Source organism: Rhamphochromis sp. 'chilingali' (genome assembly GCF_963969265.1).
Source record: "Rhamphochromis sp. 'chilingali' genome assembly, chromosome: 20".
Lineage (NCBI taxonomy): Eukaryota > Metazoa > Chordata > Actinopteri > Cichliformes > Cichlidae > Rhamphochromis > Rhamphochromis sp. 'chilingali'.
Window position 1 is genome coordinate 28,950,792 of NC_137947.1, and position 25,688 is coordinate 28,976,479.

The 25,688-nt window shown below is 41.2% G+C and overlaps 1 protein-coding gene across 2 annotated transcripts in view; it reads right to left on the reverse strand.

The window, feature by feature from the left end:
* gfra1a (gdnf family receptor alpha 1a) overlaps positions 1–24,464 on the reverse strand; it is a 102,086-nt gene extending 77,622 nt beyond the window's left edge. The window contains exons 1-4 of one of the 2 annotated variants that reach the window (XM_080868542.1): positions 23,959–24,464; positions 23,190–23,495; positions 22,279–22,359; positions 6,501–6,671 (exon numbers count right to left, since the gene is read on the reverse strand). In XM_080868542.1, coding sequence (XP_080724668.1) covers positions 6,501–6,671; positions 22,279–22,359; positions 23,190–23,495; positions 23,959–23,998 — 598 coding nt within the window. In that variant the 5' untranslated portion in view covers positions 23,999–24,464. The remainder of the gene's footprint in view (positions 1–6,500; positions 6,672–22,278; positions 22,360–23,189; positions 23,496–23,958) is intronic. The other variant, XM_080868543.1, reaches the window with a different exon arrangement.
* Positions 24,465–25,688: the final 1,224 nt, after the last annotated feature.

A 25,688-nucleotide genomic window follows, 5' to 3' on the forward strand; every position in this document is an offset into this window, starting at 1 on the left:
CTTTATATTCAATCATTTTTGCATCAAATAAACAAGCAGGAAGAGAACTAACTATCTTTTACTCAGGCCAGATGCTTGGATACAACTACAGACTTTATCCAAACACATGTTATTTTGATTTGATGTAAATTTGTAACATCCTGTGAGGCTCGACATGTGATTTGTCTTCATATGTAAGAAAGTTGGCCTCTTTTATATAAACAGAACATGTAAACATGAAAACTCAGACGTAAGTCCTTTTCAAACTCCATGCCAATACTATACGCTTTTTTTTTTTTCACCTACTCTTATACTGCCATTCACACTGACCACTTTATTTCACTGGATGAATTGACAACATGTATTTTTTCAAAACAAACTGGATTTTTAAAAATTATTTGGATATGAAATAAACTGATCTGACATTCAGACCATTATGTTTGGCAACAAGTGCGCTTGTAACTCAAAACCTGCACCGGTATGAATATGCAAGAACACGGCTAGATGCCGCTTCTGGTCAATCAGCTTTCTGAAATTATTGCTCTGCCTCCTCAAACGTGGTCCTAACTCAAAACGCCGATGGCAAAATGCCTCAGGCACACCACAGTTTCTCTTGCAGGTTAAAAGATGTAACCTGTAATATGTACGACTTGACAATTGATCAACTAACCCAGTATTTAATTTTATGAGGTTATAATCCTCAGATTTAGCATCTTGCTTGGCTACTCTTTTCATTAGCTGTAATCTTACACCCACTGGCCAGAGCAATGTCAAAACTGTTTTACTGACGATCAGAAATGATCAAAACTGTGACAACATTAACATGTGAATAAGGTCTGGGTGTGGTTCACAGTGTTGTCATATTGGTTTCTTGCTCTTTAATTCGAGTTAATCTTAGTTGGCCTTTTTCAGGTTGTTTGATTAAATTCTCAAATTCACAATATATCATATACTGAATTGTACCTGATATTTTGACAGTGGGCATCTCAGTCGAAACAGACGTTTACATTACAGCAATTATTTAGGAAAACGTTTAATATGACACAACATCCACATTAAAAGATGCATTTTTTTCCTTTCCCTTACGCATTTGTTTTATACAGAGTGTATTTTCTTGGAATGTGCAATAAGTTTGCTCATATGCTAATCTCAAGCATTTAACACCATTACACAGCAAAACAATAGATTTACCTTGGAGCTCTGTTTCTAATTAATCATCAGTATTTATATTAAGGCTGTAAAAACTGTGCAAAGTCTGTAAGAATGGAACCAGAGGATAAACACTCTGGGCGTGGCCCATCGTAAGCTCCTCTGAGTAAGAACGCTGATTTAAAATAAGCTCTCTCTTTCAGACAGTTATGACTCATTGGTTTGGGAGGAGATTTTAGGCTTTCTCGTTAAATGATAATAGCTCATCCTAAAGAGTGCGCGCCGGTGGCCAAATCTCCCGAGACGACAAAGCTACAAGATGATGACAGTGTGTTCTGTGTGGTAGAGAGGATCGTGAAAAATTCCCCTAGTGTGCTCACACAAATCAGTGTTTTGTTTTTCAAAACTTGAGGAAAAGGATAGCACTGTATTAGAGAGAGTGGTGATCATTGCTCCAATCACAAAGTCAAGGTAAAACACTGCAATGTTAAACACTTCAAGTTGTCTGAAACTGACTGAAAGTCGAGCTTAAACCACTGAAAGAATAGACTGATGTTGAGAGCCACTTTCTCAAAATTGGACTCATATACCAGCGAGAATGTCTAAAACTGCTTCAAGAATTATTAAAAGTCTCTGGGCTTGTTATTTGTGACTACACTGTGAACTAACACTCGACTTTTCCAACTTTCTCCTCTCACCTTCTTTCTCCTTCTTCCTCCCTGGGAACTGCACAACTCAACCTCTTTTGGTGATGTGTTTTTTTGCAAAAGAAACCCTCTCATATCGCTTTCGGTGAAGTTGAACAGTTCGCAGCATAAGCATTCTGACCTGCCTGAAAAGAACAAGAACAAAAAGGCCCAGAGTGAAGTTGCTAGCCGACGGCTGTGTTTTGAATCTGACACTTGGCTGCTCTTCACATGACAGCATTTGGGGACAAGAAAGAAATCCTCAAGGTGGTTGATGCAGTGAAACACTGGTGTCATGCATCCAAATGGTTGCATCACTAAACCACCTTTTCACATTCAGTTAAAAGTGTGGTGTGGTTAGAAAGTCTTCACTGAGATGACACTTTTGAACTCTGAGCTGATCTAATCTAATGGCAGGCCTGATTGTGACATTTAAGGTTGTCTGACATACATTTTTAATGATAATCTTTTAATGTTTGATATCAGAGCAGCTGGTCTCCCTTGGGCTAACATACCCAGCTGTCTTACTGAGGGCAATATTTATGTTTAATCTATTTTTTTACCATGCTTTTTTTGTTGCTTAATTTCTTCTTTGTCATTTAATTTCTTTAAGCCGTTATACCTCATTAATCCATTTTTCAAAGACTAATGATGAAATGGAGGGACAGTTTACACAGTACGGCCTTCTTTGTCAAAGGCATGTATAAAAATTAAAACTAAAGTAACCAAGTCATGTTTGACTTGAAACAACTGTGTCTTACAGGAGAAATGAAAAGTCAGTTCACAAAGTCCGTTTATTTCTCCTTTTCAAATCCTCGCTGCAGGACCATAAACGACAATTATTACCTGAGATGATGAATCTTTTTAAATGACAATTTTGGAGAAACGGTATTTACAGTTAAGCCCTCAGCCGCATCCATATTCCTGTCAGAGAACAGAGGGATTGAAGTTTTTAATTAATCTGAACACCAGCATCCCTGAGGATGCACAGACATAAATACTCTGTCTGTCTCACACACACACACACACACACACACACACACACACACACACACACACACACACACACACACACACACACAGAGAGAGAGAGTATAAACCTTTGCATACACGTCTCTCTGAGACACTTTGTCAAAGTAAAAGTGTCTAAAGAATGAGATGGAGCAGTTGTGCCCATTTGAAAGTGCTACAAAGCTGTGAGACACAGTTAAGAAATGTACATACATTTACATCATCTTCAGTCGGGGAACACATCATCTATTGTTTGATGACTCTGGGCATGCAGCCCGATATTTTAGAGCTTCTGCTGTTCTCACCAGATATATGGGCCAAGACTTCCTGTCCCATGCACTGATCAGTGTTTACAAAAACGTAGAAATGTATGAAAAAGCTAAATTATAGTCAGGCAATAGCCAGTAGCCATAGACACAGACCGAGAACCGCAGCTGTGTAAAACAACAGCCAAGCAATCACCCAATCAAGAGCAACCAGACGTTCCAATATTTCCTGTGTTTGTTATCTTAACTTCACCGTCCGCAAGATCTCTCAAATCTATGTCTGAGAAAGGGGGTTTATTGAATAGTTTCTTATGCGTGACATTAAAAACATATGATCTGGCTCCAAATCCTCATCAAACAAACCTTTCGTCTACGAGAGGATAAACCCTCACTCAGCGTGGCCACACACGACACATGGGTGCAGCCCAGTCAGCCAGTGAAATCTGCCTCCTTAATGATGCTGGTGACATTTGTGCATTTAGCCTGCGCGATAACGCCGTGCGGATTGTGATTGTGATGGCTTCTTGTAACCCTAATGCAAAGTTTGATCATTTACGAACACAGTTTGACATCTTTATGTAAAAAATCCATAGAAAATAAACAAAGATAAATATATGAAGTATAGTTTTTGTTTTAAAAACTTAAACAAAAAACAAAACCCTGGTTTTCACATGTTGCATCACAAATGTTCTCCTGCTTTTGCTCTTCACATGGATTGTTTACTGGCATGCAACCAAAGCCCACTTAAACATGATTGGTCAGTACCCATTACTACTGACCACTCAATAAGTTCATTACAAACTGAACAAATGGTAAATGGTAAATGGCCTGTATTTATATAGTGCTTTACTAGTCCCTAAGGACCCCAAAGCGCTTTACACATCCAGTCATCCACCCATTCACACACACATTCACAAACTGGTGATGGCAAGCTACACTGTCGCCACAGCCACCCTGGGGCGCACTGACAGAGGCGAGGCTGCCGGACACTGGCGCCACCGGGCCCTCTGACCACCATAAGAACAACAAACTACAACCATAAAGCTTTTAGAACTATTTTGATGTACACATAGCTGAATATGCAACAAAAGTATTTATACAGAGAGCCACCTTTTTTCTGAGCATTTCGTTATATTAGTGCTACTGAAGTCGGGGTGCCAGCACTGGGCCCCAGAGAGACTCCAATCCAGCTCACGGGATGGCTTTAGAAAAGTCATTAAGGAATAGATGACAGTCTGATTTTTCACCATCTACAATAGAAATGTCTATATTTTAAAGTTGGTCCATATCATTAAAAAAAAAAAAAAAAAAAAAAAAAGAATGGGGAAAAAAATCATGCAAAAACATTATTATTTACTTAGTTTCATTATTACAAAACATTTGTGGCTGTTACTTTTTCTGTAATTTTACACTTTTATTGGTCACAGTTTAGTCCCAAAGTGCTGTGCTGACAGATTTCTTCCATTTACTATACAAGGATTTATTTACCATGTAGAAAAACAGACATGCTGTTACCACGCATTGACTCCCTCAGTTAAATTCCTTAAAACACTGACAGAAAGGGGAGTTTCACTGGTCTTCACAATGTAAAATGACTTTGACATCCATGCTCTATAGTGTCTCTTTTAGCAGAGCATGAACAATGCCATGGAACTAGCAGCTTCCTTCAGTGTACTCTGTAGTCAAGCAGAACTGTTACGTGTTAACATCTTCCTCCAAGTTTGCTCCTATGCTGAGACCTCTTTACAAAAGTAAGAGTTCTCATGTGTGTGTGTCGGCTTACTTGACCGGTGCAGCTCATTGTGATTCTAGCTGTAGGGCTGTATTTTAAGGTCAGATGCTGAAGCACAGATTAAGAGGGAAAAACAGACAAACTTTACTCAAGGCTGAAAAACAATTCTAAACACTGCAAAAATTGTAACACAGTGTGAATTATGTATAATAACGTGAATTACTCAACATGGCTTAACAAGTTACCACTCTGGTCATTTACTTCTTTCAGCCTGGTGATGTTGCAGTTCTGCATCTCATGCAGACATTCATTTTTCTGTTACAAAGGAAACAAGTCAGGAAGCTCTCAAATGCAGACACAGGTAGCACTTCACTGCTCATTCAAATGTCGTACTTCTCTTAATGCGTGCATAAAAGCCAGTGGACTGAAAAGTCCTGCTGAAATCAGGAGAGGAAAGAGGAGAGAGAGAAGATGCATACTGCCCCTGAGGTTTTAGTCAGAACACACAATTCAGCATGATTCAGCCTCATTCAGCTCGTTGCCGTTATCCCCCTACAGCAAGACTTGGAGCGGGTATGTGTATTTGCCAGTGAGTGTACGTCTCTGGTTAGTTGTGCAAGCACACAGATGTGCACCCACACGTGATGGTGTCAGTAATAAATGATCATGATTTCCAGTCCAGCCAGACAATCTATTAGCATGACACGTGGCTATATTTGTGAGTACATATGCACTCCGGGTGGATATTTACTCCAAAATGCGGTGAATTGCAAATTCGTTCTTAGCAAAGTAACTTTTCAGCAGGCTCTGATGCAAAATGAAATATTTCGCATATACATTGGCGCTGCCTGCAATAAGCTGTTTTAGGCCATAAAACTAATGTAGCAGTCACAGACATTGACTGCCCTCTAAAATGGAAATTCATAAGCCAAAATGGCACAGTGGGAATATCAAAATATGACACATCCTCTTCTTCTTTCAGCCCTCCCACTTCTCACTGGCTTCTGCCACCTCCCCATCCCTACCCATATCTTCTCCTGGGTTTTCCATCTGTTGTGGAAGTTCTTCTGAAGGACATGTCAGCTCTTCCTGACACAGCTGACTAAGCAGAGAGACGGACAGACTGGACTGACACCTCTCTCATATGGTCCCGAGTGAATTCTATAACTGGCATAATCACTCACCAGTGTGGATGAAATCAGTATTAATATCTTAAAGTCAATTTTCCTTGGATCTGTTAAGTCTCATATAACAGAGTAAAATTGATTATATTCTATTATATTTTTACATTAAATAAAAATACGAACTACGAGACACCGAGAACATCTTAGTTTTTGTTTGGTTTAGATATGGTTCCCTGTGGTAAGTGCAAAAAAACATTCAAACATGTAGTCTCATGGGTATACACAAAGATGACATTTAATAATTTGCAAAATGAGGCAAATCAAGAGTGATGTAATGTAGTCAGGCTCCCGTAATAAACTTAAACTACAATCAAATTTAGTTTTTTAAATATGAAACCTCATTAGATGACAGATAAACCCTGAAGTTGTGCAACCACGACTGCTGCTGCTACTATTTTCACAGTGTTTTAACATCACAAACTGAAAACACTCTTACTTTATCTCTAGAAAACATCATGCATGATCAAACACACACACAACTCTATTTCATTACCCAGAATGGCCCAATTGGGATGAGCTCTCCTGTTTCTACTGGGATCCTGAAGTTCCGTGGAGGAAGGGCTCCCTCTGCCCAGAGCAGGCTCTCTGCCCTGGGAAAACCTGCCCTGGGTGCCCCCCCTGCCCAGAGCCGAAGTGGCAGAGGTGCTCCAAGGTTCCCCACCCTCTGTAAGAGATGTGCTTCATTCAGGACCACCAATCAACATCCATCAGGGTTCACAAAGGTCACAGGGAGGTCAAGATGATAAAAGGGAAGCTTACAGAGCAAAGGGAAAAGGAGAACAAGAACCAGAAGTGAGCATTCACATCATTCAGGGTGTTTTCTAGGTAGGAAGAAGGGGCACAAAGGAGCCAGGCGTCTTGTGATGCTAGGTTTTACAAAAGGAAGAAGTTTAGGACAGCTTAGTGTGCTACAGAAGAGAATAAGGAAAGAGGAACTGTAGCCTGTCACATCACTGAGGGAGTATAGTTCTTATCTGCAGGCAACAGAAAGAAGAAGCTCTTTAATCAAGGTAATCACAGCTGGTCCAGATGCTGCTCTGTACCTGCTCAGAGGGATCGCAGCAAGCTCCACGACTGACATCTATGTGACTAAGGAACAATTGGCTGGTTTTTACCCATACTACCAATCGACAAAGTGCACAGTTGTGTTGGTGGGGATCACTCTTTGGCTAACTTATAAATGAAGAGGTGTACATAAAACCAAATGAAATCAAACAATCACATTAGCCTGACAATTAAACAAGTCAAGAAAGGAAGAATCTGACACTGCCTGGAAAATTGGGGGCACGCAGTTATGGAGTTTTCGTTAGAGGAACGGTTGTGGATGAAACAAATGCAAATTTATGTATCAATGCCAGAGCGTGGAAAGGAAATTTGTACTGCCGTGCTACTCTGAAGCAAAAAGTTTAGTAGAAATAGAGACTTTAGACTAAAAGATATCACTACACTACAGGTTTCACAGCTAGCTGAGAAGATGTGCATGATCATCACAACCAGCTTACTACTAATAAGTGCAACTACTGCAAGATGCAAACAGAATAAGATGACAATAATACTCAGGATTTGAAAAACAAAAAAGTAGGACCGTGACTTTTAATGAGTTTGCAAATTAAACCTCTCCAAATCAACTGTTGGACTGGTTTTGGAGAAAACACATACATACAGTGCAAATACTAAAGTAACACCAGTGGTTTCGTACAGTACAGTGTGATGCTGCCCTCCCTCAAAGATAAAAACAAAGAAAAGTCACCGCATAATTACTAAAATAATTCCTAAAAGCCATTCTTGGATTTAAACAAGTCCATAAGAGGTCAAACATTCCAAAGATTTCGAGCAATGGAAGCAGAATAACTTTACAAATCCACTCCTATAAAAGAATGAAATGGTATAGCTCATTGCAGTCCCATTTGCTTTGGGAGAGTATGAAATTCCATTAAGACACACCGACACAAGTGGAAGCCCTGACGGCTGGAGCCGAGGCGAGTTAATCCTGCGAGTTGACTGTGTGCAGCCGAGGGCTTAGAGCAGCAGCTTAACACAAGGCCGCAGCTTTGGCACACCTGCCAGTGGTCAGTCACGCCTCAGCCAGCTGAGCGAAACACAATGTGATTATAACACATCATTATTAACTACACTGTATTAAATCAATTTTATCCTGAACGATTTAAAACATTGTTTAAATGTATTTGAGCATGGTGAGTGACGCAATATTAAAGGTAGGAGCAGGCAACTCTGTGAGCGCTGATTTGGGGACACATTTAGGTTGAAATTGGCTTAAATTTTGGAAGAGTTTTAAAAGTATTTAAATGACTGAAAGTCAAAATAAGCCAGACTATAGACCATGAGAGGTATCCGACTCCTCTATGAAAAAGAATCTAGCTACACTCATTGAGCATTGGGTTGGGTAATTAATCACATTTGTAAAAATGAATAATTTTTGCATTTATTTTGCTAAAGAGTCTGCATTTCATAATGAAGAGCACAGCGTTCCTTTACAACAGCGGGCTCTGTAAACTTACTAATTCTGTCACGATCTGGTACAGGGATTCAAACGCAGAGCGGTAAGGTATCTCCAAGGTGTAGTTTATTTACAGTGCCAGTGCAATATATGTACAGTGAAGGGATCCAAAACTCCGGGGGAATCACAGGGTAACTCGCTCACGTCTTCTTCGCTCACACTCACACACGTTCCCGCAGCAGGGAGGTCGCAGGTCCCGGGGGGGGGGGGGGAGATCTGAGGCAGACGAGAAGGCAGGTCACCAACTAATCACAAATCACGAATATGAAGCACAAGAGCTGTGAGAACACTAACGTTAGGGGTACAATCATCCAGCGACGAGAGGATCTGTGTTCCAGCCTCAAATAGTGCTCCCGGTGATGATGGGTGAGTGTTGTCAGGTGTGTGTGTGGGCCAAGGGCAGGAGCCCACAGTGAGCTCCGCCCAGGCAGAGAGGGAGAGAACAGAAACAGCAATTGTAGCCTTGTGGGGCCGACCGGGCAGGCACGGAGACCATGACAAATTCTTTAGTTCAAGAGCCAAATTGGGACAGAGAAGACCAAGTCTTCCACTACGGATACAAATACCCAAGTGAAATTTGAAAAGTGGAGAACTTTTCTAAATCTTTAGGCATGTAGTATTAGGTTCAGAGAAATATATGCACTTTACACTTCCAGCAAGCAACATCTGCTCAAGTTTATTTTAACGTGTACTGTTATACGAGGCTAAAAAGGGTGTTCACGCTGCATAAAAGAGTCTTTCAACCCCCCCGCCCCACGCAACTCTTTCTTGAAAACTGATCTTTCCCAACTTGTGCAGTTTAAGCTATATTTTTGCAGTGCAATTTTTGCTTGTGAGTCTTGCTTGACTGGATGTGCACACATAGCCGTGTATAACAATCAGCGTAGGTGTCTGCTGCTGTGTATGTGAAAAGTTAATTGTCCATTTTTTCATGCAGTATAAAGCAGCAGCGGGAGGCAGACCTGGCACATGCTCCCACCCACTGATTTGAGCTGTCAACCACGTTTATTAACTATGATGAATCACCCCTCCACTTCACATCCAATCAAAGACCTCTCAGAGGGACTCAAATCTGGTCACCTTTAACTAAATGATTTTCTTGGCCCATGGTGCGGCAGCCAGCGATTGGACTGGCAACCTGATGATATGGCTGCTGTTAGAATTATTCTGCCAATAGCCCACAGCTGGATCAGTCATTTTTGAAACAGTGTGGTGAATTAAGTGGCCAGCTGACATGCCGCTGCACGGTTAGGAAAAAATTTAAAAAGCTTGCTTGGCATGTTAAAGCAAAAGATAAAGAGCTCTACATACTTGGAATATAAAGGTGTTCTCTTGACCTTGCCTTGAGGATTAAATCTGTACTGGGTTTCATCTCTGCTGCATAATATAGTACATTTTACAATATGAGCTGACAGGTACCACTGAATCAGAATAATCTTTCTTCCACAATGTAGAGGGATTTTCCGTGAGTCTTGCTTTTTCTCCCAAACCTCCCGAAATCCATCTATTTTTAACTAAACATGTATTTGCACATGTTATACTAAAAATGTCAGCAGCACAGGGAAGAGACAAGGTCAATGAAAACACAAACCCCCAACTGACCAAGTCCTTCTCCCAGATCAGAAAAGTAGACCTTGGCGTGGAACTGTACACCTTGAACGTCGCTGAAGGATAAAACCTTTGATCCGGGCCTGAACGGAAGAGCTGGGGCAGCAAAGACAGAGGGAACTGCACAAAAGGAGAGCGATCAATAGATTCTTGTAGACACGGCCTCAAGTTTCCAATCCAACACAATGCTGTATTGATTAGATTTCAAGGAACAGGGATCAGAATGTCAGCAGTGGATTTGGGAGTCTTTAAAAAAACTACTGCGCAGAGGATGGAACAATAGTATATAATGAGGCACTTGCTTATGCACTGCAAACTAATAACATACTAGACCTGCAAGATAGTAGCACAAGAAGATGCACCAGAAACATGCCATGTCGGTGTAATACAGAGGGTTTTAAAAAGTACCAAGGACAGCAAAGGTCTTCCACTACATGCATCAGAGAACCAAAGAAGGGAAGTTATTTTCTGCAAATATTAGAAGCACTGGATAGCCACTGTGCAGAGAAAGAGGAAACCATCATCATCTCAAAGCAAACAAACAGAAGCTGCAAGGTAATTGGAGTAACTGTGGTCTAAAGACAAATACTGTCTAAAAAGTTATTATAAATATATGCTGAAATGTTATCATTGAGTATCTCACTAATAACTTGTTCTAAGTCTTCCCATTAATCCCCATGTCATGCTGAGGTAAATGGCTAAAATAATTAGTAGTAGAGGTGACACGATATGACTTTTTTATGTCCGATGCCGATACCGATATCATAAATTTGGATATTGGCTAATACCGATATGAATCCGATATAGTGTGTTTTTTAATCAATAAAACTGTTTTTAATATCTTGCTGCATTTTGTATAAGTTCATACTCAAAACAAAAACAAAACACTAAAGCTATTCTGTTACACCTGTATGCAAAACATACACTGCACCCAAAATATTTCATAGTTCAGCAACACTGATTAATCTAATAAACTTAAACCTACTCCATCCTCCTTATTCTGGTATTTTAAAGAGTAAGCAACCTAACTAATAGGGTTCCAAACTCCCAGCAAAATAAATAAATAAATAAATAAATAAATAAAAATAATAATAGGGAACCACCCTCCAACTCATGATGCTTAATCGACGTAATCAACTTTAATTTGATACAGTGTGGGAAAAAAATGCACAGAAATCAATTATTTTTCAAGAATAATTAAATAGATTCAACATCTTTCTTCAACAGAATTGCAGACTGCACAGATGGTACCTTCCTAAAGGAAAAAGTAGTATAGCTTACTAGGGTATATTAGACTTAACAGTTACCATATACAGTAATGGACTTCTATACATTTTACATCAGATTAAAACTTTGGGTGTAAAATTCCGATAAAAGCTAGACATTTTAAATGAGAATAAGAAAGAAAAGTATGTCTTTGTGCCTCCTGCCTTTTCCCTGTTCATGCCCTATCGGCCCCCCTGGCTAAACTTTGCTAGACAGTTGCCAGCCATCAGCTACGTAGAAAAAGATCCTGGTGTAGAAAGTAATATTAAATAAATTCTAACAACAGATTATCAAGCTTAAACGTGCTGCTGTTGTTCAGCCACTGGTTTCCACTTTCTAGCACAAAGTGGGCCAAAAACAAACAAGAGAGACAGACTCGCGACAGAAAAGCCGATCAGCTGATCATTAATCAGTTTCATGATTGAAGTAGCAACAGGAGAGGGAGGGAGAGAGAGAGGCAGTCGCTCCATATATCGGTTGTTAAGCTAAACGCTGGAATGCTTTACAAACATTCAGAGATGAACTTACACACTTGCTTTACTTCTCTCTTGGATAACTTTCTCGGAGATGAAATGCCGGTTTGGTAGCGAGGCTCCAAATACTCAACCAGACCGCTGACAGGTCTTGCACACCACAGCCGCTCTATCACGTGAGCACACTGCTCCGACGTGCTATGGTTATGAGCCAAGTTACGCCATGTCGCAAGTTTTGTGAGGTGCTTTTTTGATATTTAATGGATCGGATTACATTTTTTTTTTTATTTCTCTCCGATATCCAATCCAGTAATTTAGGTCAGTATCAGACCGATACTGATACGTAATATCGGATTGGTCCATCTCTAATTAGAAGCATAATAACACCTTACACTTTTAGACCAAAAGAACACCTCATTGTATTTTAGAGATAAATGTAAATACAGCACTGATAATACATCTAAACTGAAATAAAGCTACACTTTAGTTGTTTTCAAGACATGCTAGCTTTGCTAGGATTCTGCTAAGGCATGCTGATTGGTCTTTAAGCATTTACAAAATGTACTTCATGGCACCCATTTAAAAATAGTAATTAGACAGAAACACTGCAGTTAAACTAAACCAGAAACTTAAATGTGTGTTTAATAAGCATCTGGTTGTGGAACTGAAGACAGCTGTTATAAGGAGGATGCCCGAAAACAAAATGGCAGATGTTGTAAAGTGGTGTTGCTATGACATTGTATCCATAAAATATTTTGACCGTTTCAATCCAAAAGCATGATGGACACTGCTGAAAAAAAAAAGAAAAAGAAAAGAAAATGTTAATGCTATTAAATTTACATTTGGGGGGCTGCAATTCCATTGGGCCCTCTTCACTCTGTGATATGACAAAGTGCACCGTACTAAACATATCCGTAGAGCACGCTATTATCTGACACTAACTGGTACTAAAAAATTATTATTGCTTAGAAGCTCACTTGTAACATTAGTGATATAGTGTCGTATTTGCTACCACCAACAGACACACAACTTCAAACTTGAAGTCAGGCAGGCGCACAGGCCCTCCTCATTAATAGCTGAAGCAGTCGACTTTCATGTCACTAAACAACCCGTCAGGAGGAATTTTGAGACTTCAGTAGAGCTCTCTTATTTGAACAACACTGAAGTTTGAACATTTATCAAAAATGTTAATCTAGCCATTAGCTGCTTAATTATTAGCAATTACCACACAGACACAAAGCCAGCCTCAGGGAGTCACAAGCTAGCATAATTCATAGAGGCAACACCAAGTTAAAACATGTGGATCTGTTCCCTGTGGAATAGGAGCAGCTAAAAGTACCTTTATCTGCTAGCCACATTAGCTGTACTAACACAAATAATAATGGCCTTCCTATCTATAATAGTTGGTGTTAATTTAACAGGATAGCACAATTATTTGTGTCTTAAACATGTTAAGTTTTATTTAAACCCAATAACTTTTGTTAACCCTGGCTTTAGGCCTTGTATTTTTTAGGCTAACTCTCAAACCAGCTCCTGGTGAATCCAATACATCTCCTGGTGTTTGTTCAATACAATGCCTATGAGCATAATCTAGCCAGCAGTTACATATTCCTAAATGTAACTGAAAACAATTTAGGCAAATAAATTTGCTGCAAAGGTAGGGCAACCCCTTTCTAGGAAGCCTGAATGATAACAGCTCCAGGCATGTGAGTCATTCTAGCTTACAAAGTAAAAGTCATTTTCTGGGAAATGATGGAAAAGGTTTTTAGGAATGCTGATGAGGTCAGAAGTGCATGACTGTGATACCTAAACTAAAGCAGGAAACTCATGACTTCATCAGCTGCTCTGTGTGTTCCTAGAAAAACACATGACCGCTCTTTCTCTTAGCTGGCATGAGGACTGAATAGTGATGGACAGATGTTTCTTTATGTCATGAATCTTTACGCAGTCTCTCAACATGTGTAATTCCTTGGCCTTGTTTTTCTTGTGAAACACATCAGCTATGGAAGGCTTCTTTGGACATTTTGTAATAATTTAAGGCTGTCTTAAGGGATTTTGGACATTTAACAGTTATAACTGCTCAAGGTAGCAACCTATTTTACCTGTGTCTGCACTATAGAAACTGGGTAGTTGTTGGGTCTCTGCTGTTAGGATCTTGTTAGCTCATACTACTTTCTTAGCATTAAAGGAGCATTGAGTGACATAGCTGTAGTTGGGCCAGGTAGTGCACACTGATTGGCAAACACTGCAGCACCAACAACTGCCATTAAAAAAGTAATAACATATTAGTTATGTTAACAGCGAATCTGGACACGGGCATTAAAAAACAAAACAGAGAAATACAATGCCACACTGACTCAGAGTGAAATACTTGCCAGCATTTGCCAGGAATTACAAGTCTTTCACAACATAACAAAGCAATGTAGGAATAAAATGAAGAGGCTCAAACACGATTTCAGGGAAAGCAAATGAGTACAAAATACAGCAAAGGTGTACTTCTAATCACTAGCTGACTATAAAAGCACTTAAGCATTTTTATTATGAGTGTGGATGCAAAAGAAATAAGGCTTGGAAGGTATGTTGTTTCTAGGGAAGTTCTGAAACTAATCTGAAAAGAGTCTAAAGGGACTTTTATGTGGTCTGGCCACTAGTACTCCATCTGTTTTAATAACATCAGAAAACCAGTCACAACCAGTGTTGGAATGGTCCATCACTAAAAAAAAAAAAAAAAAAAAAAAGAAGTGATAAAGTCCTTTAAAGGAAACTGTTATGTCCAGAGAAACTCCCAGCTGTAAGTCTATTTGACTGAATAAGCATGAAGCAGGAGGAAAAAAAACGAGTAAATGCGCTCAGTCAACTAAGAAATAAAAAAAATCAAGTTAAGAGGCAGGATCCTCTCTCATTCGCTCTCTCTAAAAGATTCGGCACAATTAATGATGTTTCTACCTCCCTTAACTCCTCTGCATTTCCTCCCTGAGTTTCTCTTACTCTCTTAAACACACACACACAGATGCAGGCGTACACACAAACACAAGCAGGGAAAGAGATAGCGATAGGCACTCTTATCTCTAAACATTGGCAGCTCATAATGAGAGTGACTTCCTCTGTAGCCAGTGGTTGAATGGTGCTGACAGCTTCTCAGCACTGTGTCAGCACGGGGGGATTTGAAGCGCTGCCTTAGCTTGACAGCCAGGCCACGCACTTACAGATGTTTTCACACTCACAACACACACATATGCGCAGACGTCGCAGCGACTACGCTTCAAGGTTGACTTCTGTGGGGGGGAGGACAAGATCTGTTTGAAGTCTTGACACATGGAAGAGACACAATATTGAGCTTTGGTGTATTGGGGCTTATGAGTGGTGAGTGGGTGATATACAGAGAGCTGCTGTAGCAGCCAACTGAGGGGAGGACTGAGCTTAAGGAGAGAGTTTAAGCCAAGCAGACATCAATACACGGCGACAGGGAATAAATTCATTACAAGCCAGAGACCACACTTTCTGATTACTGCAGAAAATTTGGAACATGCACAGGTTGGAGATAAATACCTTCAACACCTCGGGTGAATTTAAGCAACACTTCTCGATGCCCTTGACATTTAAGTATAGGAAAACACACAGAGAAAGGTTTAAAGAATGTAAACATTCTGTCATGCTATACTGAATTTATTAAAAAGTGCGCTGTTTATTTTAAACTTTTGAAGCAGTGGTTTAAGATAAGTGCTGCCAAGCTGAACACTATATTATCACCTCAGAACTGTCAACTGTGAAAGGTCAGTCTCCAGGCCAACGTGACAACGATAGTTGTGTAAACTCATCTTTATTCATAGGTTTCACGTCCTGGAATCTATGACGCTCTTATCCGTTTTCCACCGCTGCCACCCTATCATTTAAGCAGTGAAAGTTGTTTTTACATTAAGTCACCTTTGGCTGCTGGCCTGACAGTCGATTAAGGTCCGTGTCACTTTCTGCCCAGTGCAATGTTTCTCTCACCTCTCATCATGCCGGTGTTATATGATAATTGTCTCACACAATAATAACAGTCTTATCGGCAAACAGAGGGATCACGCAGTTTAATCTTTGTGGCGTCACGTCAAAATATATACATCTGTTTTTAGATAGGAAACAAATAGTGAAGTTCATGGGGAGACCTGGGAATTTAATATGCACCAATCAACCACAAAATGTATACAATTTAATATTTTGTGGTTCCTCCATTATGCTTACGAGGCCTCTAAAGGTGTTCTGTCATTACAGCCATCCAGACATTAGGCAGATCTTCTAAGTCCTCGCACCTGCTGGGCGAGGCTTTCATGGACAAGACTTGCTCAGTTTTGCCAGGTGTCACTGCCTCCCTGACTGCCAGTCCAAGTGGACACCTGACACCTCAGTCTCTTCGTGCTGCTGTGTAAATAGAAGAGACGTAAGTAGACAATAGCTGCCAGCGGTGCCAGCCAGCCTCTCCTGGTACTGCCCCCTGAACCCTATGCTCCATCCCTCCCCTGCAGCAAAGACAAAACTACACCCTGCCACTACAATTATTCATATTTTTTGAATAATATATAATATAAAACGTTTTTTTAAGTTCTTTCTCTCATGTTTTATTATCTGACTCGCTAGCAGCTTATTGTTGTGGCAATTGCCTGTATCAGCTACATTCCAGCAGTCCAGCTGAATCCAACTTGACAATGTTGGACTGCAGCTGCTGGTCGTAGTCCTTCTGCTGTCCTGGAAAGCTGCTGTGTGCTGGAGGCGACTCTAACCAGAACCTGAAGCAGATGGAGGACTGGCTCATGCCGAACCAACTCCACAAAGCAAAAGAACGACTACCGCCATCAGCTACACATCACAATAGTAGTTTTCGTGTCCATTGCAAGGAAAAAATGCTGCAGAAAATGTTAATCAGCTATTAATCTGCCACAGTGAAGTAGATAATTAAAATATTTGCAGATGAACTGATAGACAGAGCTGATTGATTTAAGACTGTTTCCTTTCCTTGGAAATGCATGCACAAATACAAGTGTTTGTATCCTCCAGCACATATCTAAATCTGTGGGAAACCATCATGGTAAATGGTAAATGGCCTGCATTTGTATAGCGCTTTTCTAGTCCATAGGACCCCAAAGCGCTTTACACTACATTCAGTCATTCACCCATTCACATACTGGCGATAGCAAGCTACATTGTAGCCACAGCTGCCCTGGGGCGCACTGACAGAGGCGAGGCTGCCGGACACAGGCGCCACCGGGCCCTCTGACCACCACCAGTAGGCAAACATGGGGTTAGTATCTTGCCCAAGGATATTTGGCATGCAGCCAGGAGGCAGCCTGGGATCGAACCACCGACCTTCTGATTAGTGGCTGACCTGCTCTGCCACCTGAGCTACAGCCATATTTAGATCAAGGGGATTTGAATGTAAACATCAACACTCTGAACTCTTTCTCATGTTCTCTACCCATTTCTGAATTGCCATCTGGAAATGCCGCTGGCTTGAAATGATGTATGTAGTCAACAGCAATGTTACGGTATGTTTCAAAGCTACATTCACATGAATGCAAGGACCCAGGTTATTGCCCAGCGTTGCCCATATTATTGCGGCTCTGATGACTTGCTGTTTTTTTTTTTTTTTGGGAGGGGGTTGTAATTCTCAGCATTCAGTCTCTTCGTTAAAAGACACACAGGAACAGTAGCAGGTTCATGTGTCCATTGCAGGACCTAAAAATCCCTCAACATTAACATTTATGCCAGCCTATGGGGAGCAGGCAGATACTGTAGCTTCTATAGTAGCTCTACTATCCGATCAAACTGCACAGATGAGCTGCTGACCGTCTTGTTGGTCCATCAATTCTCCACCCTTTTCTAATGTTTTGTAAGTACTAACCACTGTGTACAAGAAACACTCAACAAGACCTGCCATCTTAGATATCTGAGGCAGCTGTCCAGCCTGCATGACATGGACCATGTCAACTTCGACTTCAACATCTGACTGTTTACTTCCTGCCTTATGCTTTATAACGCATCCCTTGGAAGGTACCATTTTAACAAAATAATGAATGTTATTGGCCTGTCCGTCTTTATTGTTGCAACTGATTAGTGCATTTACAGAATGAAATTGTCAAATAACAAGATAATGTGGAAGGCACAAGAAACAGAAGGAGCCACTGAAGAGGAAAAAAGAGAAGCGCCCATGGAAACATGAAAGGTACCTGTAGCAGCAATTGTTCATGAAGATAATAATAAGAACATACCCAGGCTGTGTATTCATCCATTTCCTGGCCACTTTGATTTTCCAGCACCCCGGGCCAAATGGCGTGGCAGTAATTCCAAGTTCACTTGAATCTCAGAATAATATGCTGTGTTTCTGTGTTGCTCTCTCCTGCATGGATGACTGACTCATAAACATGGGCAAGTGGTGAAGAAAAAGGCAGCTATTTCATGTAAAGTCTGCTCTCTACTTCCTCTAGGCTTAAACGGACTCATGCCGTGTGATAGAAAATTGCTTTTTCCCCCCTCCTCTCAACGCGACGTCTACCTTTTTTGTTTACCGATTTCCAAAGCCTGTCACTGCAGTTCAAAGAAAGGTTACACATTAAACTGAATCGAGTATGTATACGTTCGATGAAAAGATAACACATGCAAGACATATCGATGAAAGTATCTGCATCGTCTATATATGTCAAATGAAAACAAGATTTTTAAAATAAGCGGTGGTCTCTGCAGTTTCACAGATAGCAGAAGACATGTAAGCACTTTAATGAAGTAAAAGACCAAGTGAATCAGACAGAGTTGCTAAAGAGAGATGGGAAGAAAGGGCTAAAGCAACTGAAAACTTTGATATTTTAAAGAGGAAGGAAACTGATTAGTGCAATTGACGGCCTAATTTAAAGACGGGTCTGCTCTATCCTCACACACTTAAGCCTTGTTTCCTTCCACCACGCACAGTGGTTAAATAGTTAAGCACCAGTTTTAAATATTTCATGTGCAGAGATCGCATTTAAAAAAGTTCCAGACTTAAAGCTGTCATCACTTTGATACAAAAACAAGCATTTAATGGAGCTGCCAACCTACAGGAAGATATGGTAGTGTTGCCAGTCCGCAAATGACCTCTAGCAACTTCCAGACAGCAAAGAGACATTAATCTGCATATATGAGAGACTACAAAAACAGACAAGAAGGCATTTACTCTTCATTGCTTTTGAGGTCTACTGGAGAATTTCAGTAGGGTCTTTTTCACCCCAATATTTTATCTTTTTTTTTTTCAAAAGCTAAACACCAGTGAACACAGCAACAGTAGGTGCTCATCTTTTTGTACCTCACACTTGATTGTCAGTCACTAGACTGACAAGAAGTAAAAGGACTTCTCAGGTAAAGATCTGAGCTAAAATCTCCTAGAAGCACTGTGCATGTAGTATTATTTCATTATTTTGAGAGTACTATCATGTCAATAATATATGTTGGGTGATTTAAATATTTTTAAATGTTTAAAAGCCACTAACAGAGATTTGCAGTTACTAACGATTGAGTGAAGCCATGAGGAGGAAAGTGCAATGGTGTTGTGATAAACAGCATCATGCTCTCTGCTTAAAATTCCTGTTAAGCTTTCTTTAATGTTTTTCTCAAAGTCAGTGCACATATACTGTACATTTATGTTGCATAAACTGTGCATCTGCATGGCTAAGACAACACTCTACGCGTCTGTCTGATAAAATCAGACTGAGGTTTATGGGAGTGTCACTAGGAACAGGTGTTCAAGGGCGGTGCAGTGTGTGTTTGAGCATCTGTGCATCTGTGCACTGTATGTATGGGTGTCACTAGAGATTAGTGGCTTAGGTCAGAGACACGGGGTCGATTATGGAATTACAGGATCATCGGGGCTGCCTATTGTTCCTATAGCCTGGGATCACTGCCACGCTGCCTCACTGAGACAAACACGAAGCACATGAACAAGAAGAGAGCCTCCAGAAGCGGAGGGCTCATCACAGATCAGTAACTCGAATCATCTGTACATTACAAACAGATGTCTCAGAACCTGAGTGCATTCTGCAAGAATAGTTTTCTTTTATTCAGTAATTTGTCTCACAAATGAGTACAAAAGCTGTCCCTAACATTTTGGGATGCAATTGACAGTGTGCAAGAGAAAAAAAATGTGTTCAGTAAGAACTTGAAAGTGATACAAGTCACCAAAGAAACCTGTGGAAAGACGATGAGAAATGCATGCTGGGTATTGTGCCGAACCATAATATGCTTCTTTAGAAAGTTCTGGCAGAACGGGATCAAAAATTGCATAATTTTAAAAAATGACAATCCCCGAAGAATGCTGTTCATATAGTTCTCCTCTCAAAGTCTGTATTTTTTTTTTTTGCTTTTTTTGTATCCATTAATATTCTTTGCTCAATTCAATGTGCCACACTGTAGAAGTGAAATATAAAAGGCTGTCTGAGTGATCAAAAACAAGCACTAATCATTTCTGCCTCGATCCTTCTCCTGTCACCTTGCCCTTTAATTTCCTGCAGAAAGCGCACAAGAGGCAGAGTGAGCGCAGGCTTTCTGTTTCTGTGCTCCCTGTCCTCTTAGCCTTATTCTGCTACTCACTGATTAACCCTTACTCTGCAGCCTTCTTCTCTCACCCGTTCTTCTACACTTTGAATCTCCTCTAATGATAAGAGGCTATTCTCATTCTAGCGATAACTTCCTGCATTATCCATCTTTCCCATGCTCATCACCACTGCACATTCACTCGCCATAGAAAGAAGTCATGCTCACCATAACTGCGGCTTAATGACAGACTCGGGCTGATCGGATATTAGAGTAAGAGATATATGTGGACATAAAGAGGTATCTGGACGAGCACGGTTAAAACTCGTCAATTAATCCGGTGCTTCCCAACCAACTGCTCGGGACCTCCCAAGGGGGTCCTATGATAAATTGAAAGAGGGTCGTGGGAGCATTGAGGAAATTAAAAACTAAAGATTTATTAACATTATTCAAACTTTTCTTTTCTTTCCTCTCTTGAGCTTATGAAAATCTGTCAAGTCCAAACAATTGTGATGATAAAAGTAATTCACCTCAAAGCTTGACAGGAGGGGGTCACATTAAGACATTGTTTCATTCATTTGAGGAGAGATGTGATGTGAACTATTAAATTATGCCACAGCAATTTTGCATTTTTCACATTTCTGATCTTTCACTAAAACAAAAGTAAATACAAACTTGTCAGCCTAAAATCATCACAAGAATGAGACCATAAACCTGTCTGTTCTCGCCCCGGGAAACCACAGCTTTGACTGTCTAGAAGTGGCACCTGCCTGTGAAGTGAACTCTGATACCGTGCCGCATGTGTTTCAGCACCGATGGCCTTTTTCAGACTGGCTGGCATACTAAAAACCACAAACATATGGCGTTTCTCCTTTGAATGTACTTCCTTTTTTTTTTTATATATAAATAGAGAGTAGGAATAGAAATGATTGAGCTTTACACAAACACTGGCTTTCCATCCAGTATTTCTAAAGAAGATAATTGGTCATGAAGTCGATAACCCAGTCTAAGATTTGGCTTATCTGCATCTTGCCACCCACATTATGATCTCACCCGGCTGGGAGAAAAGCACTGGTTTAGGGCGAATCAGCCTATTGTGAGATTTCACAAAAAAATAAAAAATAAACCACACACAGATGACAGAGGAAACAGAAGAACCACCTCTCTTTCAAAAGGGGTCACAATATCAGCCTTGTTCTTTGGAAATGTGGAGGCAGAGCATGTCTGTTTGATTCGTCATGGCGCTGATCACCTGCAGAGTAATAATAACAATATAAGCAGCAACATGATTGCGCCACATACATACGTCAGCCTGTCTAATATCCACAACAGTCTCAACTGTGGGACCACAGAGAGCCTGAGTGGCTGCAAAGAAGGGAATAACATCGCCATCTAGAGGCTCGAGTCAGCATCTTTCCCACACACAGCTCTGAACAGAAAAAAAAATGCTTGTCATGCTCTTCCAAGTTACTCACAGAACTACTCACACACTTCTCAACAAGTGGATTCAAACAGCCGCAACAGGAAGCTGCCCACAAAACCGCAGTAAAATACACCTCAAACAGCAGAGAGGCCCTTCAGCATCGAAAGATTTACCCACTGCTCAATGAGACTCAGAACTATAGCTCCCCATGCAAGGTCACTTCCAGCCAGCATGCAATATTGCTGGGGTGAGAACAGGGGGAGAGAAAGACTGATAGCAGAGATGATGAGGGAGGATAAATACTTGACACACAGATAACCTTCGACGAGAGCATGCACAGCTTGGAGCTTATCTCAACTGAGACAGGTGACAGTGAAACAATGGCAAAATAAATGGCCAGAGATGGAGGAAAAGCCTCCACGGGCGGAGAATTTTTAAATATTCTTACCTATGATGGGAGCCAGACGGAAAATATCAGACAGACGGCTGTTCACGGGTTCATATGGAGAGTCTTCTAAGAAATCATTACCTGCAAGAAAGATGACAGCATGTTATAGATACATTTTCAGCCTCCTTCTTGTGTTGTTAATCACCCTTCAACCCATACACTGGCCTGCATGTGACACGGGTTATTTGGGTCAGTCGATATCCACGCTGGCGCACAGCCACATGCTTGATTAGGCAGGTTGGTCAGCTGTGTTGCGCAACTGGAAGTCGACTCGCTGGCGATGAGCTGGGTGTAGTTTGGGGACTAAAAGGCCCCCCTGCTATGATCGACACTTTGAGATGGCACAGCTAGCGCTAAGGGGCTTCACGCTCTATTACCCGCGAGGGAAGTGATTTGAGAGGTCAGAAGGTATCTGAAGCTCAGTAGGACCACGTCTGTGAACCAAGTCAAGGGGGCAAATTTGTGTTGTGCATGATCACATTGGTTGTGCGCTACTTGTTTTGTTTTTTTTCTTCTTATGTTTGTGGAAGCAGATAAAAGGAGACTCGTACTTTAGAACTAGAACGAAAGGAAAGGAGGGCGAGGGCTCATTTCGCTTCCGGAGGAGCTGGAAACCAATCATGTCACCCACTTTCAAGACAGATCAGAAGGCTTAAGCTGTTATAGCTGAAAGCCCTGAGGTGGGGCGGGGGGCTGACTGGGTTTGTGACACCCCCCAGAAAATTATAATAACAACATTAGATGACAATGAGCTACTTTTTAAATTCTATGATAGACCTTTAAACTATAACAACACAAATCTATAGTTTAATTAGAAGATGGTTAAATAGTTCTAAACATAAATCTGTAGCTCGGGGTCGTTTATTTTGTACAAGAACACACAAAACAGTTCCACTAAAGTCTAAGCCAACCTTGTAAACTCTGATACATCCCCCAGTAAATGCGCAGGCAGTTCTTCTCCTTCTTCATGCCCCTTTTACACCGGCAGTTGTACAGCGGGCTCTGTTTGAGCGCGTCAATCGCGCTCCGGCACTCGTCCTTGGCTTCCAGGCCGGCCACCATGCTGAAGTTGCTCTCCTTGCCGCCGGCCACGCACTGCCTCATCGTGCGGTACTTGGTGCTGCACGCCTGCTCCTTCAGACACTGCTCATTGGCCCGCACGCAGTCCAGCCGGGTGGCCCCGGCACGCAGGTTCTCCTCCGCGTAAGACAACACATCTGAAAAATAAAAGTTTTATCCGTCGCGTGTTTTCTCACTTTCCCAGTAAACACTGGAAGCTTAAGCACTTTTCAAGCTGCTTTAGGGATTAAAATATTACACAAATATGAGCTTTTATTATGAACACGCCACAAAAGAGTACACGGGCTATTTTTTGGAGCCACTATTTTGGAGCAGTTATGCACATAGTTGCCTAACTGGCACTTTCATTCAGCTGAAAGTAGAGTATAAATTGCTGTCACGTTCACTGTTGTTTGTTGAGGCACTGACAGCTCCTCAGAGTTTTTTTCTTTTTGGAGCAGTTTACTGCACAGTTGCGACCACACTGTACTGCGAGCAGCCGATGCGTCTGCCGGGCGCCTCTTTATTAATAGAGCGCAGAATGTCGCTACTAAATATTTGATGAAACTCTATAATCAATTCGAAGCGAGCAGTTGCTGGTGCGAATCAACTTAAACTTACCTAAAACAGGAAGAAGAACATAAAACACAGCGAGGATCATCGTTTTTCCTCTGCGTGGGAAACAAAACCCCTTGTTGGAACGTAATTTCTTAAGTTGATGCGAATTAACAATCGTTAAATTCCCAGGGTACTTCCACTGTATTGAAATCCATTGAAAAGGTGCAGCACTGCGCGCTCCTCTGTATACAGGACAGATCCGGCTCGCCTCATGCGAGAGATAATTTCCCCTCCAAACAAAGTGTCCAGTCCCGATTTCTGCTCTTTCCTTGACTCAATAGAGGGAGAGAGAGGGAGAGAGAGAGAAGAAGCGCTTCTTTTTTGTCTTTCCCGGGCGGGTTTGTCTTCTCACCGCGAGGAGACAAAGACAAGGGATGAAAGCAGCGGTGGAAAGCGAAAAAACGGGCGAGTGTCCTCCAACTCCAGCCAGTGGGATGCTTGCGTCTGTGCGTCTGAGCGCACACAGCCAACTGGAGTCCCACTGCTGTCTAGCGCATTCAGCAAGGAGGAGAGTGGCAGCTTCCCCCTCGCGCTAAAGTACAGTAATCTGATCATAAATTTACAATGATAGACCTTCCCATCAGAGCAACCCCCCCCCCCCCCCCTTTTACCACAATCTCAGCACAAAAACTCAATCGTGAACTTTTAGCCCACTTAACTCAATAATGAACCAAATAATGTAGAATATGCTTTAGCGTTATGATCCTTTTGTTTTTAATAAACTTTCCATGACAAGTACTATTAAAATGGCCACTTTTGGTGTATTTTAACTGCTGCTGCGTGCACGTGATTACATTTAAAATAAAGGGAACCGACTTTAACAACCATTGATGTGAATGTGTGTGTGTGTGTGTGTGTGTGTGTGTGTGTGTGTGTGTGTGTGTGTGTGTGTGTGTGTGTGTGTGTGTGTGTGTGAGTGAGAGGGGGTGTTCACATTTGAGTGTGCATAAGCTGCACTGATGGGGAGAGGGCAGAGGGAATGGCTCCTGTGTATGTTTATGACATGATTAATATAGCAACACGTGTAGATGCTTATATGGCAGGGTTTGTTTTTGTTTTGTTTTTTAGATGTGAAGCACCTTTTGAACCTGGAGCGAGAAGGTGGGACGGATGTATTTCAGCTGTTTAGTCAATAATCCACACATATCACGCATTTGTGACTCCTCCCAGCTTCATATCGTTTTCATATTATTTGCAAATACCAAGATTAGAAGAAAAAAAAGTGTTATGCAACAGTAGTTACCAGCTGTGAACACAGAGGACTGTTGCGTGTTTGCTCATGTCAGAGGTATGATATAATGTTTTTGATGGCTGACAGCAGCCTGACAGCGCTGAGCTGAGAAAAACCTGCCCTCAGTCTGACACAGAGGAGAGCGGACACTGTCGCCATCTGTTGGTGATTTGAAAGAAAAGTCACTTTGGTGCTTCTGGTGATGGGCAGCTCAATTTATTGTCACATGTATAGAAAGGCAACAAACTGATTATTACAAAAACAGGGATGATGCATCATGGAACTGCACTCTTCCTGTAACTCATTGATTTCCTGTATGGTATATTTAGGGGCTAATCCACTTGGATAAATACATATGTCAAGGAGCCGCTCTCTGCATTAACGACTGAGGCTGAATCAATCACGCATCCTGCGCCCAAAGCAGTAAATCAACTGCACATATATATAGAGAGAGGCAAGGAGCAGGTTCATTCACAGATGGGCTGTGAAGCAACTGATTTGA